The sequence below is a fragment of the Sciurus vulgaris genome, assembly GCF_902686455.1.
Source record: "Sciurus vulgaris genome assembly, chromosome: 1".
Classification (NCBI taxonomy): domain Eukaryota; kingdom Metazoa; phylum Chordata; class Mammalia; order Rodentia; family Sciuridae; genus Sciurus; species Sciurus vulgaris.
The window spans coordinates 38,436,380-38,453,709 of record NC_136461.1 but is presented as its reverse complement, the minus strand read 5'-3'; the positions used below and the strand labels follow the sequence as shown (position 1 = coordinate 38,453,709).

General features: G+C 37.2%; 1 protein-coding gene across 4 annotated transcripts in view; it reads left to right on the top strand.

Annotated features, from left to right (window-relative positions):
• AGBL4 (AGBL carboxypeptidase 4) overlaps positions 1-17,330 on the top strand; it is a 1,452,665-nt gene that overhangs the window by 932,058 nt on the left and 503,277 nt on the right. For all 4 annotated transcript variants that reach the window (XM_079154653.1, XM_079154652.1, XM_079154651.1 and 1 more), the window contains one exon: positions 13,375-13,591. In XM_079154653.1, coding sequence (XP_079010779.1) covers positions 13,375-13,591 — 217 coding nt within the window. The remainder of the gene's footprint in view (positions 1-13,374; positions 13,592-17,330) is intronic.

The window sequence follows — 17,330 nt, the reverse complement described above, 5'->3', positions numbered from 1 at the left end:
ATAGGGATACACTATGTAGAAAAGCATGGAAAGGGAAATTATAGACAAAAGAAACACATTTTAAAAGGCCAGGAGGAGTTTGAGAATATCATATATTTAGGGCATGATTCAAAGTTTTATGTAGAGAAAACTCTTGACATATATTACTGTGGCTGAAATTTTCTCTCAAATACATTCATTTATCCAGTTCATTAACATTTTTGACCACCTCTTCTATGCAGGGCTCTGTAGAGGTCCTGGAGTACCAGAGATGAACACTGTATGATTCCAGCTCTCAAAGAGAGTTCATTCTAACAGTGAAGAGAGGCATATAATAGGATTGATACAATGGGGTAAAGGCTATAATACAGAGGTACACAGAGTGTGTTTGCAAATGTGCTGAGTACATACACATGTAAATGAATGTGCTCACACACATTTTGGCATGCATAAACGAATCTGAGAATGACAGTTATAGACCCTTCCCCTCACACAAGTGGATGTTCTTTTCCATTATCAGGGTGCACTCAAGAGATAGACTGTTCCAAGAGATAAACCAGCCTTTATTCTGAATCTTAAACATACACATGAGGGCTTGGAATCTTCCTGGGTCTCTGGCAGGATCAGCTGTTGGACCATTTTCTCTCTGAGGTCTTCTGGATTCATGGACATCCTTCTTCTCTTAAGAAGAGTTCTTGGCTCTACCTTTACTCTCATATTTTTGGGAAATAGGAAAAATTTTGGAGGATTTTTGTGAGGATTAAAGATGTTAATGCATTATAAAGTACTTAGAATGGCCTAGTATATACTTAGGTAATAGTATTATAATAATTATTATAACTATTGTTATAATTTTCCCTTGGGTTATCTTCAACTCTCTGTGTTAAATGAAATCAGAAGTTGCCTTGACTGGTCTAAAATCTAGTACAGGAATTTTCATTATGAAATCCCTTAAAACTTTCCATAAGGCTATTCTCCCATAAGGCTAGCCCCCTCTACTTTCTCTTTGGCAGAATATCGAAGTGCCCCTACTTATACTGAGCTCAGATCTGCTTCTGTGATGGCTACCATTGATCTGGGATAACTCTTCTTTTCATCCCTTTTTAAAATATAAACAAGTGTTGTTGGAGAACTCTGTGCCATCAAAGGAAAGACAAGAAAGACACAATTCCTACTGTCAAGAAGCCTACATTTCCTGAAGAAATATTCAAATAGCCATTTAATTTTGTAGCTTATTCTTAAGAGACCAGTGATAAAATTATTTTCTTATGTTATTTTTCAAAGTAGAAAAAAATTAATGAAGACTGGAGAGTTGAAGAAGGCTTTAGAGGGAGGTATGTTAAATGATATGTATTTATTTATATATTCTTTTATTGATTGATTAATTACTTCACTTTTACTTTCATTTGTAAAATATATAATATTTTAAAACATATAAATTAGTTCATCTTTAAAATATATAAATTGACCAAAAGCTGCACCTGTGGTAGGAATTCACTAAATAGGCAAGATGGTGGGGGAGGCGGTCTCAAGGAGGAAAGATCACGCACACATAAAGATGTGGAGACACAGACCACAACTGTGTTAGGGAGTTGTGAGTAGCTCAATATGAATAAAGAATAGGGTTCAAAATGGGAGAGATGGGTGCTAATGCCTGAATCACAGGGAGATCACAGGGAGTCTTTTGGGCCAAACTGAAATGAGAGGAAATAGAATTGTTTTAAGGGTTTTCAGTAAGAGACTAACTAGATTTTTCAGAAGTAGAAAGCAAGGTTCTGAGTTGAGTGGCAAAAGGAGAAGGAGGGGGACAAAATGCCATAGGAATTGTGAACACAGACTTTTGAACCAGAATGAGGCTCTGCTGCTCACTAACCTTGTAACCTCAGGGAACTTTTTACCTTTATGAGTTTTGATTTTCTTGTCTGTGTAAAGGGGATATTAATAACCCTCAGCTCATAAGGTTATTGTGAGGATTAAATGATAATGAATATAAAACACTTAACACAATGCCTGAGATATAATGAGAACATAATAAAAAAAGATAAAAATCAGAAGTGCATTCCAAATGAGTGAGAAGTTTGTCCTCTAAAATTCCAACCCTCCTTTTCTTTTTTCTTTTTTCTTTTTCTTTTCTTTTTTTTTTTTTTTTTTTTTTTTTTTTTTGCATTACTTGAGAGTCCTGATGAATTTTGCCTGCTGAGCCCTTCTCAAATGGATTTCTGTGTGTATCCTTGGCAGAGTCTGGAAAATTTAAGCCTTGAGTAGCATCTCAGCTTCCCTGAGTGATTACCCCAGGGCCCAGTACCTCTACCCTGTCTGCTAATCAGGTTAGGCATTCCAACCCACCCAGGAGAGGAGCTGGGACAGCTGCAAGCTGTAGATAAATTCTTCTGATAGTGCATAATCAAATTCATTGGAGACAGCAGGCTCTGAATCCAGTTGTTGAATTTGGCTAGAAGAGGAGAAAACTATAATGATTGAATTTAAAGCATGGGCCCTGATTGGATATTCTGATAAATTAAGAATTGACTACAGTGTCATAACCTGAGAGTCTTTATGATTGTAGAAACAACCTGTGTAGGGAAATATGCTCACCCTGGGCTTCAGGAGACTTAGACTAAGATCTCTGAGTCAGGGGCTAAAGTGACTATCACAGACCTGGTTGGAGACCTGAAGGCCACTTTCACTGGAATTTTCATAAATACAAATCTGAAGCCCTTAGCTGGGCTTTCTCTACCAGCCTCACTTCTTGCATCTTCAACCACACTGCAAATGTAGAGCACCATATATTCTCTGTATTCTTTCCCTGCCCTGGTCTATTGTTCTCTCTACTTTTGACTTTTCACTAACTTTCTTTCTTCTCCCAAAATTTCTGCTTTTCACTTTGTCCTCTGCAATTCAGCTCCATGGTTAATAATCTCACTCTTTTCATGCTCCACTTCTTTAATCCTTTGTCTTAACCACACTATGCATGGTACACAATACTTAAACATTTACTGAATAACCCAGGTAAGGCCTGACTTTCTTGAAGGACATTATTTCTTCTATTACCCTCTCGGGAAGTACCCATTCTTCTGCATCCCACGTGTAAAAGAACCAGGAGGGGATGACTGTCCTTCTCACTCCCCAAGGACTTTATAGGCCATTGTTTCTCTATTTTATCATTGGTAGCCCTTGAATTTCAAAATAGGAAGATTTGGAGTAGCTACCTTTAGTTAGGAGGAGAGCTTTGGGGATTGGCCTTAAAGCTATGTTTGCTTTATAAGGAGATTGCTATTTATATTTTTATTCTCAGTGATTTGGGGGTGGGTAAGGGCTAAATGAACTATATTGGTGGGCCTAAGCACAACCCTAGACAACCTTTGGTGCTGCCACTGAGGTTTACAGGAAAAGACCTATATATTTATTTTTAACTTATGGTGAGTATCTACCATTCTGTCTTCTTCCTCAACACTTCCAGGTTCTTGCTCATCTTATGCTCAATGGTCCACCAGTTCAGCCACTTTTTTCTAAAATAGTAAAATATTAGAATATTTAAATCTAATATAATAAAATATATGGACAAACATCCATGCTATGTAATCTCTGTTCTTCCACAAATCCCATAACCTCACTTCCAACCCTGGCTATTTAAGCAGCCTCAGAAAGACACCAAGATAAAAGATTCTGTAAAAATCATTAGCATGTTATAAATTTCTTATATCTATCACTTAGCATATTTCTCTAGGCTGCTATATCTGGAAGCAGAACCATTCTTGCTATTCTCGACCTTATCGCCTATACTCCCCTCCTCCCACCTTCCTTATGCTCCTGTACCCTTGTCTTCGCAATGAAATACTAAGCCACTGCAAGTGGCTCCTTACTGCCACTTACTCCTTCACTCACAGTGCCAGCATTTCTCCGAAGCATCCTGTCCATAAGAAACTTCCAAACCAATCTAGAGGAATAAGACTTATCAAGCAATTAAAAGAAAGCAAGAGTTCCTACAAAATGTGTAAGCTGAGCTGGCCTGGAGTTGCCCATGTAGGATCATGGAAAAGGCACAGTTTTGAGGTGGGACAGATATTAGAGAAAGTCTCATTTTATGGTCACAAAGCATAAAAGTTCAGTAAGTCTGGAAAGTGGGTGGATACAAAGAAACTATGGGAACAATGATTCGAACATTTTCTCTTTTCTTATTTGTGTATATCAGTGTTCCTTACTAGAGAATGAGTATGATGGTCTAGCAAAATTGCCCACCCAGCATATTTTAAAGTTGTATTTCCCAAAGTGAAAAATTAGTCTTATGGAATGTTCTGTAGAAAAACAATAGTAATGATTTGGGGAAATGTTGAATATTTTTTCCATCCTTCAATATTCCGAATACATATTAGTTTATTTTAAAAGCTCTGAAATAATCTTGTTATAAAAAGGAAATAAAAACAAAAACAAAAAAGAAAAAATAAAACCCTGACTTCCCTGGGAAAAGTACGCCTCACCAATTTACGTCTCCTTAATATCACATTCTTTATTTCAGCTCAAGGAACTTTTGGAGTCTGTAACTAAATTGTGTATTTATTTATTTAATTTTATTTTTTATTTTTTTATTTCTTAATGTATTTTTATTGTAAACAAATGGGATACATGTTGTTTCTGTTTGTACATGGAGTGACAGCATACCATTTGCATAATCATACATTTACATAGGGTAATGATGTTTGATTCATTCCGTTATTTTTTCCTCCCCCCCCACCCCTCCCACCTCTCTTTTCCATCTATATAGTCCCTCCTTCCTCCTTTCTTGCCCACCTTCCACTCCCCATTATGTGTCATCATCCGCTTATCAGTGAGATCATTCGTCTTTTGGATTGTTGAGATTGGCTTATCTCACTTAACATGATATTCTCCAATTTCATCCATTTGTCTGCAAATGCCATAATTTTATCATTCTTTATGCCTGAGTAATATCCCATTGTATATATATGCCACAGATTCTTTATCCATTCATCAATTGAAGGACATCTAGGTTGGTTCCACAGTCTGGCTATGGTGAACTGAGCAGCTATGAACATTGATGTGGCTGTATCTCTGTAGTATGCTGATTTTAAGTCCTTTGGGTATAGGCCAAGGAGTGGGATAGCGGGGTCAAATGGTAGGTACATTCCAAGTTTTCTAAGCAATCTCCACACTGCTTTCCAGCAATGTATGAGTGTACCTTTTTCCCCACATCCTCTCCAACACCTGTTGTTGCTTGTATTCTTGATAATTGCCATTCTAATTGGGGTGAGATGGAATCTTAGTGTAGTTTTGATTTGCATATCTCTTATTAATGAAGATGGTGAACATTTTTTCACATGTTTGTTGATTGCTTGTAGATCTTCTTCTGTGAAGTGTCTGTTCATATCCTTAGCCCATTTGTTGATTCGGTTATTTGTATTCTTGGTGTAGAATTTTTTGAGTTCTTTATAGATTCTGGAAATTAGTGCTCTATCTGAAGTATGAGTGACAAAGATATTCTCCCACTCTGTAGGCTCTCTCTTCACATTGCTGATAGTTTCCTTTGCTGAGAGAAAGCTTTTTAGTTTGAATCTATCCCAGTTATTGATTCTAGCTTTTATTTCTTGTGATATGGGAGTCCTGTTAAGGAAGTCTGATCCTAAGCCAACAAGTTGAAGGTTTGGACCTACTTTTTCTTCTATAAGATGCAGGGTCTCTGGTCTGATTCCGAGGTCCTTGATCCATTTTGAGTTGAGTTTTGTGCAGGGTGAGAGATAGGGATTTAGTTTCATTCTGTTGCATATGGATTTCCAGTTTTCCCAGCACCATTTGTTCAAGAGGCTATCTTTTCTCCATTGCATACTTTTGGCACCTTTGTCTAGTATGAGAAAATTGTATTTATTTGGGTTTGTGTCCATGTCCTCTATTCTGTACCATTGATCTACCTGTCTATTTTGGTACCAATACCATGCTGTTTTTGTTATTATTGCTTTGTAATAGAGTTGAAGATCTGGTATTGCAATACCCCCTGCTTCGCTCTTTCTACTGAAGGATTGCTTTAGCTATTCTGGGTTTCTTATTCTTCCAGATGAATTTCATAATTGCTTGCTCTATTTTTGTAAGGTACATCATTGGGATTTTAATTGGAATTGCATTGAATTTGTATAGCACTTTTGGTAGTATGGCCATTTTGACCATATTAATTCTGCCTATCCAAGAACATGGGAGATCTTTCCATCTTCTAAGGTCTTCCTCAATTTCTTTCTTCAATGTTTTATAGTTTTCATTGTAGAGATCTTTTAACTCTTTGGTTAGATTGATTCCCAAGTATTTTATTTTTTTTGAGGCTATTACAAATGGAGTTATTGTCCTCATTTCCCTTTCAGCTCTTTCATCGCTTGTGTATAAAAATGCTTTGGATTTATGCGTGTTGATTTGTAGCCTGCTATATTGCTGTATTCATTGATGACGTATAGAAGTTTTCCGGAGGAGGTTTTTGGATCCTCTAAATATAGAATCATGTCATCTGCAAATAGTGACAGCTTAAGTTCCTCTTTTCCTATTCATATCCCTTTAATTTCTTTGGTCTGCCTAATTGCTCTGGCTAGAGTTTCGAGGACAATGTTGAATAGAAGTGGTGAAAGAAGACATCCCTATCTTGTTCCCGTTTTTAAAGGGAATGGTCTCAGTTTTTCTCCATTAAGAATGATGTTGACACTAAAGAAAGAAATTAAAGAACACCTTAGAAGATGGAAAGATCTTCCATGTTCTTGGATAGGCAGAATTAATATTGTCAAAATGGCCATACTACCTAAAGTGCTATACAAATTCAATGCAATTCCAATTAAAATCCCAATGATGTACCTTACAGAAATAGAGCAAGCAATTATGAAATTCATCTGGAAGAATAAGAAACCCAGAATAGCTAAAGCAATCCTTAGCAGGAAGAGTGAAACAGGGGGTATTGCAATACCAGATCTTCAACTCTACTACAAAGCAATAGTAACAAAAACGGCATGGTATTGGTACCAAAATAGAAAGGTAGATCAATGGTACAGAATAGAGGACACGGACACAAACCCAAATAAATACAACTTTCTCATACTAGACAAAGGTGCCAAAAATATGCAATGGAGAAAAGATAGCCTCTTCAACAAATGGTGCTGGGAAAACTGGAAATCCATATGCAACAGAATGAAACTAAACCCATATCTCTCACCATGCACGAAACTAAACTCAAAATGGATTAAGGACCTCGAAATCAGACCAGAGACCCTGCAGATTATAGAAGAAAAAGTAGGTCCAAATCTTCACCTTGTTGGTCTAGGATCAGACTTCCTTAACAGGACTCCCATAGCACAAGAAATAAAAGCTAGAATCAACCACTGGGATAGATTCAAACTAAAAAGCTTTCTCTCAGCAAAGGAAACTATCAGCAATGCGAAGAAAGAGCCTAGAGAGTGGGAGAATATCTTTGCCAATCATACTTCAGATAGAGCACTAATCTCCAGAATCTATAAAGAACTCAAAAAACTCTACTCCAAGAATTCAAATAATCCAGTCGACAAATGGGCTAAGGAAATGAATAGACACTTCACAGAAGAAGATCTACAAGCAATCAATAAACATATGGAAAAATGTTCAACATCTCTAGTAATAAGAGAAATGCAAATCAAAACCACCCTAAGATTCCATCTCACCCCAATTAGAATGGCGATTATCAAGAATACGAGCAACAACAGGTGTTGGCGAGGATGTGGGGAGAAAGGTACACTCATACTTTGCTGGTGGAGCTGCAAATTAGTGCAGCCACTCTGGAAAGCAGTGTGGAGATTCCTTAGAAAACTTGGAATGGACCTACCATTTGACCCAGCTATCCCACTCCTTGGCCTATACCCAAAGGACTTAAAATCAGCATACTACAGAGATACAGCCACATCAATGTTCATAGCTGCTCAATTCACAATAGCCAGAGTGTGGAACCAACCTAGATGCCCTTCAATTGATGAGTGGATAAAGAAACTGTGGTATATATATACAATGGAATATTACTCAGCCATAAAGAATGATAAAATTATGGCATTTGCAGGCAAATGGATGAAATTGGAGAATATCATGCTAAGTGAGATAAGCCAATCTCAAAAAGCCAATGGACGAATGATATCGCTAATAAGTGGAGGATGACACATAATGGGGGGGAGGGAAGGGTTAGTGTTAGGGTTAGAGTTAGGGTTAGGGAGGGGGGCAAGTATGGAGGAAGGAGTACTGTATAGAGGGAAAAGAGGGGTGGGGGGAAGGGAAAAAATAACAGAATGAATCAAACAACATTACTCTATGTAAATTTATGATTACACAAATGGTATGCCTTTATGCCATGTACAAGCAGAGAAAGAACATGTATCCCATTTGTTTACAATAAAAAAAAAAAAAAGAATGATGTTGGCCATGGGCTTAGCATAAATAGCCTTTACAATGTTCAGGTATGTTCCTACTATCCCTATTTTTTCTAGTGTTTTGAGCATGAAGGGGTGTTGTATTTTGTCAAACACTTTTTTTGTGTCAATTGAAATAACCATATGATTCTTATCCTTAAGTCTATTGACATGATGGATTACGTTTATTGATTTACAAATGTTGAACCATCCTTGCATTCCAGGGATGAACCCCACTTGATCGTGGTGCACAATTTTCTTAATATGTTTTTGGATAACGTTTGCCAATATTTTGTTAAGGATCTTTGCATCTATATTCATCAAGGATATTGGTCTAAAATTTTCTTTCCTTGATATGTCTTTGCCTGGTTTGGGTATGAGGGTGATATTAGCTTAATAGAATGAGTTTGCTAGGGTACCCTCTTTTTCTGTTTCCTGGAAAACTTTGGGAAGTATTGGAATAAGTTCTTCTTTGAAGGTCTTGTAGAACTCAGCTGAGAATCCGTCTGGTCCTGGGCTTTTCTTGGATGGTAGGTTTTTAATGGCTTCTTCTATTTCATTGCTTGATATTGATCTGTTTAAATTGTGTATGTCCTCCTGGTTCAGTTTGGGAGGAGCATATGTCTCTAGAAATTTGTCAATATATTCAGTAGTTTCTATTTTGTTGGAATACAGATTTTCAAAGTAGCTTCTCATTATGTTCTGTATCTCAGTGGTGTCTGTTGTGATTTTCATTTTGCATCATGTATTTTAGTAATTTGAGTCTTCTCTCTCCTTCTCTTTGTTAGTGTGGCTAAGGGTTTGTCTATTTTGTTTCCTTTCTCAAAGAACCAACTTTTTGTTTTGTCAATTTTTTGAATTGTTTCTTTTGTTTCAAATTCATTGATTTCAGCTCTGATTTTAATTGTTTCCTGTCTTCTACTACTTTTGCTGTTATTCTGTTCTTCTTTTTCTAGGGCTTTGAGCTGTAATGTTAGGTCATTTAGTTGTTGACTTTTCATTCTTTTCTGGACTGCGCTCCTTGCAATGAATTTTCCTCTTAGTACCGCTTTCATTGTGTCCCAGAGATTTTGATATGTTGTATCTTCATTCTCATTGACCTCTAAGAATTTTTTTTATCTCCTCCCTGATGTTTTCTGTTATCCATGTTTCATTCAATAGCATATCATTTAGTCTCCAGGTGTTGGAGTAATTTCTGTTTTTTGTTTTGTCATTGATTTCTATTCTCAGTCCATTATGATCTGATAGAACACAAGACAGTGTCTCTATTTTTTTGCATTTCCTAAGGGCTGCTTTGTGGCATAATATATGGTCTATTTTTGAGAAGTTTCCATGTGCTGCTGAGAAGTGAATCTGCTCTTTGATGGAAGGAATATTCTATATATGTCTATTAAGTCTAGGTTATTGATTGTGTTATTGAGTTCTGTGGTTTCTTTGGTTGGATTTTAGTGGTGACAGTGGTGTGTTAAAGTCGCCCAGAATTATTGTGTTGGGGGTCTATGTGATTCCTGAAATTGAGAAGGATTTGTTTGATGTACAGGGATGCACCACTCTTTGGGGCATAAATATTTACTATTGTTATGTCTTCCTGATTTATGGTTCCCTTAAGCAGTATGAAATGTCCTTCTTTATCCCTTCTGACTAACTTTGGCTTGAAGTCCACTTTATCTGATATAAGGATGGAAACTCCCGCTTTTTTACTGAGTCCATGTGCTTGGTAGGTTTTTTCCCATCCTTTCACCTTTAGTCTGTGGATGTCTTTTTCTATGAGATGAGTCTCATGCAGGCAATATATTGTTGGGTCTTTCTTTTTAATCCATTCTGCCAGTCTATGTCTTTTGATTGATGAGGTTAGGCCATTAACATTCAGGGTTATTATTGAGATATGATTTGTGTTCCCAGTCATTTGGCTTATTTTTGGTTTTTTAAGTTGGCTTGGTTTCTCCTTTGAGTGTTTTTTCTCTAAGGTAGTTCCTCCCTTTGCTGACCTCCATTGTTGTTTTTCATTTCCTCCTCATGGAATGTTTTGTTGAGAACACTCTGTAGTGCAGGCTTTCTATTTGTAAATTCTTTTAACTTTTGTTTATCATGGAAGGATTTTATTTCATCTTCAAATCTGAAGGTTAGTTTTGCTGGGTATAGGATTGTTGGTTGGCAACCATATTCATTCAGAGCTTGAAATATGTTGGTCCAGGCCCTTCTAGCTTTTAGAGTCTGGGCTGAGAAGTTGGCTGCTATCCGTATTGGTCTCCCCCTATATGTAATCTGATGCTTTTCTCTCGCGGCCTTTAAAATCCTATCTTTATTTTGAATGTTAGGCATTTTCATTATAATGTGCCTTGGTGTGGATCTGTTGTGATTTTGTGCATTTGGTGTTCTGTAAGCCTCTTGTATTTGATTTTCCATTTCATTCTTCAGGTTTGGGAAATTTTCTGATATTATTTTATTGAATAGGTTGTTCATTCCTTTGGTTTGTATCTCTGTGCCTTCCTCAATCCCAATGACTCTTAAATTTGGTCTTTTCATGATGTCCCATAGTTCTTGGAGATTCTGTTCATGGTTTCTTACCATCTTCTCTGTTTGGGCAACTTTATTTTCAAGATTAAATATTTTGTTTTCATTGTCTAGTTCTGTCTTCCAAGTGGTCTAGTCTTTTGGTGATGCTTTCCATTGAGTTTTTTATTTGGTTTATTGTTTCTTTCATTTCAAGAATTTCCATTTTTTTTTTTTTTTTTTTTTTTTAGAATCTCTATCTCTTTGTTGAAATTATCTTTTGCTTCCTGCAGGTGCTCTTTCAGCTTATTGGTATTATCATTCATTGCCTGCATTTGCTCTCTTATCTCATCCTCTGCTTTGCGAATCATCTTAATCATGTATAATCTGAAATCCTTTTCTGACATTTATTCTAACATACTGTCATTAGATTCTATTAATATAGAATCTAGATTTGTTTGGATCATTTTCTTCCCTTGTTTTTTCATGTTGTTCATGAATCTTTCCCTCTAGCAGTGCAGGTCTGGTGTATTGCAGATTTCCCCCTATAGGCTTATAGTGGCCCTATAGGTTTCCAAAACCCTTTCTTTAAGGGGATATCAATATTAGCAGTGGCCAAGTCAGACACTATGCAATCCTAGACCACATAGCCTCTATGGGGACAATAACAAAATTGTCATAGTAAACAGAATGGGTTCAAATATTATCTTGGTAAAACAAACAGGTTTGCAATAAGGTCTGCAGTTTCTAATGGAGGACAAAGAGGATGCAGAGGGATGTAGAATGTGGCTGTTAATGGGATAAGAAAAGAATATACAGAAGTTCTAGAAAATAGAAAGGGTGAGGGTGTAATCAAATGAAATTTGATATTAGCATGCAAAAAAGGGAGAAAGAGACTCTGAGGGAACAGGTAAACAAAAGGAAAAGAGAGCAAGAAAAGTAAAGAAATAAAAACTTAAATTTTTTTAAAAAGGAGAAAAAAAATCTACAGTATAATGGTCATAATCTAATGAAACCTCCCAGTGTTCAGTAGACTGATGCATAAGAGGTACCTAACAATGAGCTTCAAGCCTCCAGCAGGCGTCTCAGGATGGGATTTGCCCCACTCGAAGATCAGAGCTATGGCTTCCAGGATTATCCAAGATGGTTGCTCTGGCTTCAAAATGTGTTGGCAAATGGGGAGCTGCAGCTCAGGGGTGGACGTGGTCAGCTGGAGGTCCTGGAGGCGGGATGCGGTTGGTCCTGCAGGGGTTCTGGAGGTCCCGTGTGTTTGGTGTGGTTGTGGGATCCTGGATGCTGGGTGCAATCAGTCGGTCTGTGGTCCCGGTGATAGGGCTTAGTCAGTTGGTCTGGGGGTCCTGGTGGCAGTGAGCAGTCAGTCGATGTGAGTGCCCCAGAGGCAGGGAGTGATTGATCTGGCTGAGGTGTCCTGGAGACGGGGCTCAGTCAGTCCAGCCAGGGGTCCTACGGGGCCTGGCTGTTGTCTCAAAATGGTGGCAGCCACGTGTAATCAAACCTGCAGGTACTGTAACAGTGAACTTCCAGGCAACAGCAGGCAGCTGGTGCTCCACTGGAGGTTGGTGATCAGTTTGCTGACTGTTGTCGGACGATCGGTCGATGAACCTTGTGCATTGGGTGATGGATAGGTGTAAGGCAGGTGATGGACAGGCGAGAGGCAGGTAAATGGCAGATGATAAATGCCTGACAGTAGCAATTTGCACTCAAAAAAGGTGTCCATATGCTGGCAGACTGCATGTCATCACAGCAGAGAAATGGGGTAAACACCAGGGAATCGATAAGCAGCAAAAACTGCCTCATCGAGAAACAGATATCCTCTGCTTGAAACCGGAGTTATGGAGCGACAAGGAACGCAGCCTCCCTCTAGTCTGCCATCTTGGATCTCCGTATATTTATTTTTAATATTTTACCACTGCTCCCCCTATTAGAAAATATACTCTTTGCAGACCAAGACCTTGCCAGAATGGTTCACTGTTTTACATCAAGACCCTAGCATAGTTGAATGAAGTGGCACACACCTATAATCCTAGTGATATGGGAAGCTGCAGCAGGAGGGTCACAAGTTCCAAGCCAGCCTGAGCAACTTAGTGAGACTCTGTTTCAAAATAAAAAATAAAGAGATCTGGGGATATTGCTCAGTGTTAGAGCACACCTGGTCAATCCCCAAAACAAAACAAAAACACCCTACCATAATGCTTAGGCATAGAGTAAGTGCTCAAAATAAGGATAAAAACTGTATGAAAATGGTTCATCTTTGTTTAACTTTGCATATTCCAAACAGCTGAAAAAGGTAGATCCAGATTTTGAATACAGTACTAACACATTCAGGTCTGGTGGCTATGTTGTCATTTTCCCACCCCGACTGCCCAGGGTTCTTGCTGTTAGTTTTTCTCCTAGACGTTCATTGCTATTTGTTACCTTTTGAAGCTTAAACTACTATTTGATATGCCCAAATTTCTTTCTTTGTATTTTTTAGGCAAAGGCTGCCACCCAAAAATGTTTATTACTATCGCTGCCCAGATCATAGAAAGAATTATGTGATGTCCTTCGCATTCTGTTTTGACCGAGAAGAAGATATTTATCAGTTTGCTTACTGCTACCCATATACATACACTCGCTTCCAGCATTACCTTGATAGCCTGCAAAAGAGAAACATGGATTACTTCTTTCGGGAGCAGCTGGGCCAGAGCGTGGTAAGGCCAGTGCCAGGTCTGGGATGCCTATTTTAGAAACAGGCATCCTTAGGGTTGGGAATTGGCAATGAGTTTTTAAGTAATTAAAATAATGAGTACTAGTATGTTGTAGACATTATGTTCTGAAAGCTTTAATAATTTAATTATATTAAGTAATAATATAGTTAAATATTAATAATCTAATAATTATTACTTAACATATCTAATAATATAATTAATGTTTTGAATACTATTTTATAGTTTTATTATTATTATATACAGTTGTATTATTATTATTTTATTGATTTTCATTGCTACACCAGTAAGTAGCAGAATAAGATATGAGAAAAATGGTCATGCCTCCCTCTTTCACATAAAAGAATTCCTATGATTATACTGGGTTCACAAAAATCCAGGATCATCTCATTTCAGGATCTTTAATCTAATCATATCTACACAGTACCTTTTCTTATGTCAAGTAACATATTCACAGGTTCTGGGAATTAGGACTTGGACACCTTGGGGGTGGGGGCATGCATTTGTTTGCCTGTCACATCTTCCTGTATTTTCCCCTCTCTTTCCTGCCCAGACTAGAATTGGAAGTTGTTCTTTTCATTGATTTAATAGATTTTACTCTTTATTTTCAGCAAAACTTTTGTTGATAATAAAGAATAAGCAGGTGATAATTTGATTTTAAGTATCACTCTCTAAAAGGTGTGTAAAAGGCCCCTGAAATGGCATATGGAGCAGTCTCTAAAAGTTCTAAGTAAGGATAGTGGTGGAATAGGCAGAAGATACTACTATACTAGGGATTTTGGTATATGTTTGTAGAATAAATAGACTTTTCCTAGTAACTGTGGGTTCCATCTAGAAGTGAATCCCATTTCAAAATAAATCCAGGATACCCCAAAACACATAAGAAAGAAGGCATGTTTTTAGCTTAGGTACCTACAAATCAAATTTGATCATGATTATATTCTATTCTGGATTCTCTGTGCACTAATATTTTGCTAAATATCTGCACTCTACACTAACCTTCTTCCTAACGGGGCTTCTGGTAAATGCCATTTGTATCTGGTACCTTTATGTTTTGAACTAAAAATTGGGACACATGGTATATCAGTCAGCATGCTAGCAAGAAACAGATGGTAATCTCAAATTAGGATAATTTGAGGGAAGTTTACTAAATGATCTGTTTGCAATGCATAGGCAGTGTGTAGGGAAATCAGAAGATCTAGTGAAGCTTCCTACAGCTAATAATAGGCCAAAAAGTATGAAAGGAGGAAATGGTTACCAGAACCCAGTTGTACAGATTCACTTAGTAGACCACCTTTGGAGGAACAGTGAGCTTTAGTTTAAAAATACAGTTAACCTGAGATGGTTCCACAGGGAGGAAGCTGAGAATATATTTATAATCATGCATTGCTTGACCATGGGGATATGTTTTGAGAACTGCATTCTTAGGTGATTTTGTCATCATGTGCACATCATGAAGTGTACTTATACAAACTGAGATGACTGTGACATAACTAAGCAATACAATCTTTTAGGGCCATGAGCATAAATGTGGTCTGTCATTGACCAAAATGTTTTGCCACTTGAATGTTCATAGTTCTTGTTTTCTTTCCTCTCTTTGATCTCCGCTTAGGGGTACCTATTGTTCAACCCAATCAGAAGCCAGAAGTTAGGAAAGTTCATTGACGTAGCCCATACAGATCAGCATTCTAGGGCAAAGGAAAGTGTGGAGAAGGACAGAGAGTAGGCTTAGAGGAGGCAAATACAACATATTAGACACACTAAGTCTAACCAACAATATATAAATAGAGACAGTGACATTATTTGAGATGGGACTATCAGAGAAATTCTGAGATGAATATTTACCAAATATATGAATTAATATATGATTTCAGACAATGAGTTAACTCGACACTCATGGCTTTTAAGGACAGGTTCTGTATATTTCACTTTTGCTTCCACCCAGATCTCCTCCTGAATAGTTCTAAAGTGTACATCGAAGGGTTATTGAGTGAATAATCGAATTAATGAAAGAATAAATTAAGTTTTGTCTGGAGGCAATGTGAAGAGCTGAAAGCAACAGAAAGTTGATAAGAGGAATAATAATATAAGTTAAACTTGTATTAAAAATATACAAATTAATAGATATCTGAAATAATAGCCACTAAACCATTTCTTTTCAATATAAAAGTCTGGATGTAGGCAGTTCATGACTAATATAGTTGGTCTGCTCCTTGAAAACCTCAGAAAATCAGGTTCTTTCAGCTTTCTTCTCTGTCATCTCTGGGATTTAGTTCTCATTCTCTCAATTCAATATGGAATTCTATCATGGCATCCAGGTTCTAGGTATCAGGAGGAAGGAAGAGGGAGGAAAATAAGCAGTTGTGTGGTGCTGTCACTTAACAGAGCTGATATCCACATTTAAGTAAAAGAAGGATAAGAAATTCTTACTTTGAGTGACCATGTCTCTCCTAAAAATTGGTGTTCCTATAGCTATGGAAAAAAATTGATACTGAGGGACAGCTTGAAGTTTTTGTCCCTGAAAGCTTGAATTCTGCTTCCAGCTCTAACATGAAACTACTTGTATGACCTTGAATGTTTTGCCCCCTTCTGGGGACAATTTTTTTTTCAACCTGTATTGGACTGAATCAAGGTCCTCAAATTATTTTTTATGGAGCTCTTCAGATAGAAAAAATAGTTTGAGACTTTTGTCTTTAGACCCTGTGAGAGGCACTGTACATATGTATAACGAGGTTATAAAGTCTTGATATACTTCCAAAAATATATTCTGTACCAGAGGAAATAAGATCTACTCAAATAGCTATAATATTTTAAAAAGTGAATAATTAAGGATTTCATGAAATGTTTAAAGAGTTAATGTTCAGAATAAACATCATGGGGAAGATGAGTTTTAATCTGAATCTTGAAAGATGAGTAGCATTACTAAATTACAGAGTAAGAGCAAAGCTCCAGAAAGCAAAAGAAGTCAGAGACATTGTGTGGTGGTAGTTGCTTAGAAGTCTGGTTTGATAGAAATATGCATTCATATCGAGAAACCCTGGAAGATTTGATAGACTTAAGGATTGGTACTAAACTCTTGGAAAGCCCTGATTGTCACATTGGATGTGACCCTTATTTATATTCAACATGCGGATATCAGCTCTGTTACTGTGTATAAACTATTGTATTTTTTCTCACTGTAGTTTTATTGAGTAGGAAGAATTGTCGCAGTGAATAAATAAAGCCAAAAAGATAAGTCACTTTGCTAAGTTCACCTGACTAGTTCACATCAGGGTCAAGATTCAAACTCCTGGCTTCTAACACTGTGTCCTGACCGTTTGATGAGCACATGGAAATCCAATATACTTTTGAGAAAGAGATTCACCCTTTCTATCTTTAGAAAAGTAAATTGAATGAATGTTCAAGGTGCACCTGAAATAGTTCTGTGGGTTGGTTCAATTCCCTTGTTCTGGAACTCAAAACAGATATGAGAGACGTTAAGTCTTTCTGGACAATTCTCAATTACCTGGACTTTCAATATGGTTTATGTCTGAAGGCACAACTATAATTAGTTAATCCTTATTCCAATTTATAGGGAAGATAATTACGACTGGGAAGGCTAAACTTGCCAAAATGCAGATCTGACGGAGAGCAGGCAAGAAGCAAGATTTTGAATTCTTAGTGCTGAAACCATTAATCACAATGGTCATAGCTGCCATTAGTATTAAGTATATCATCCAAAATG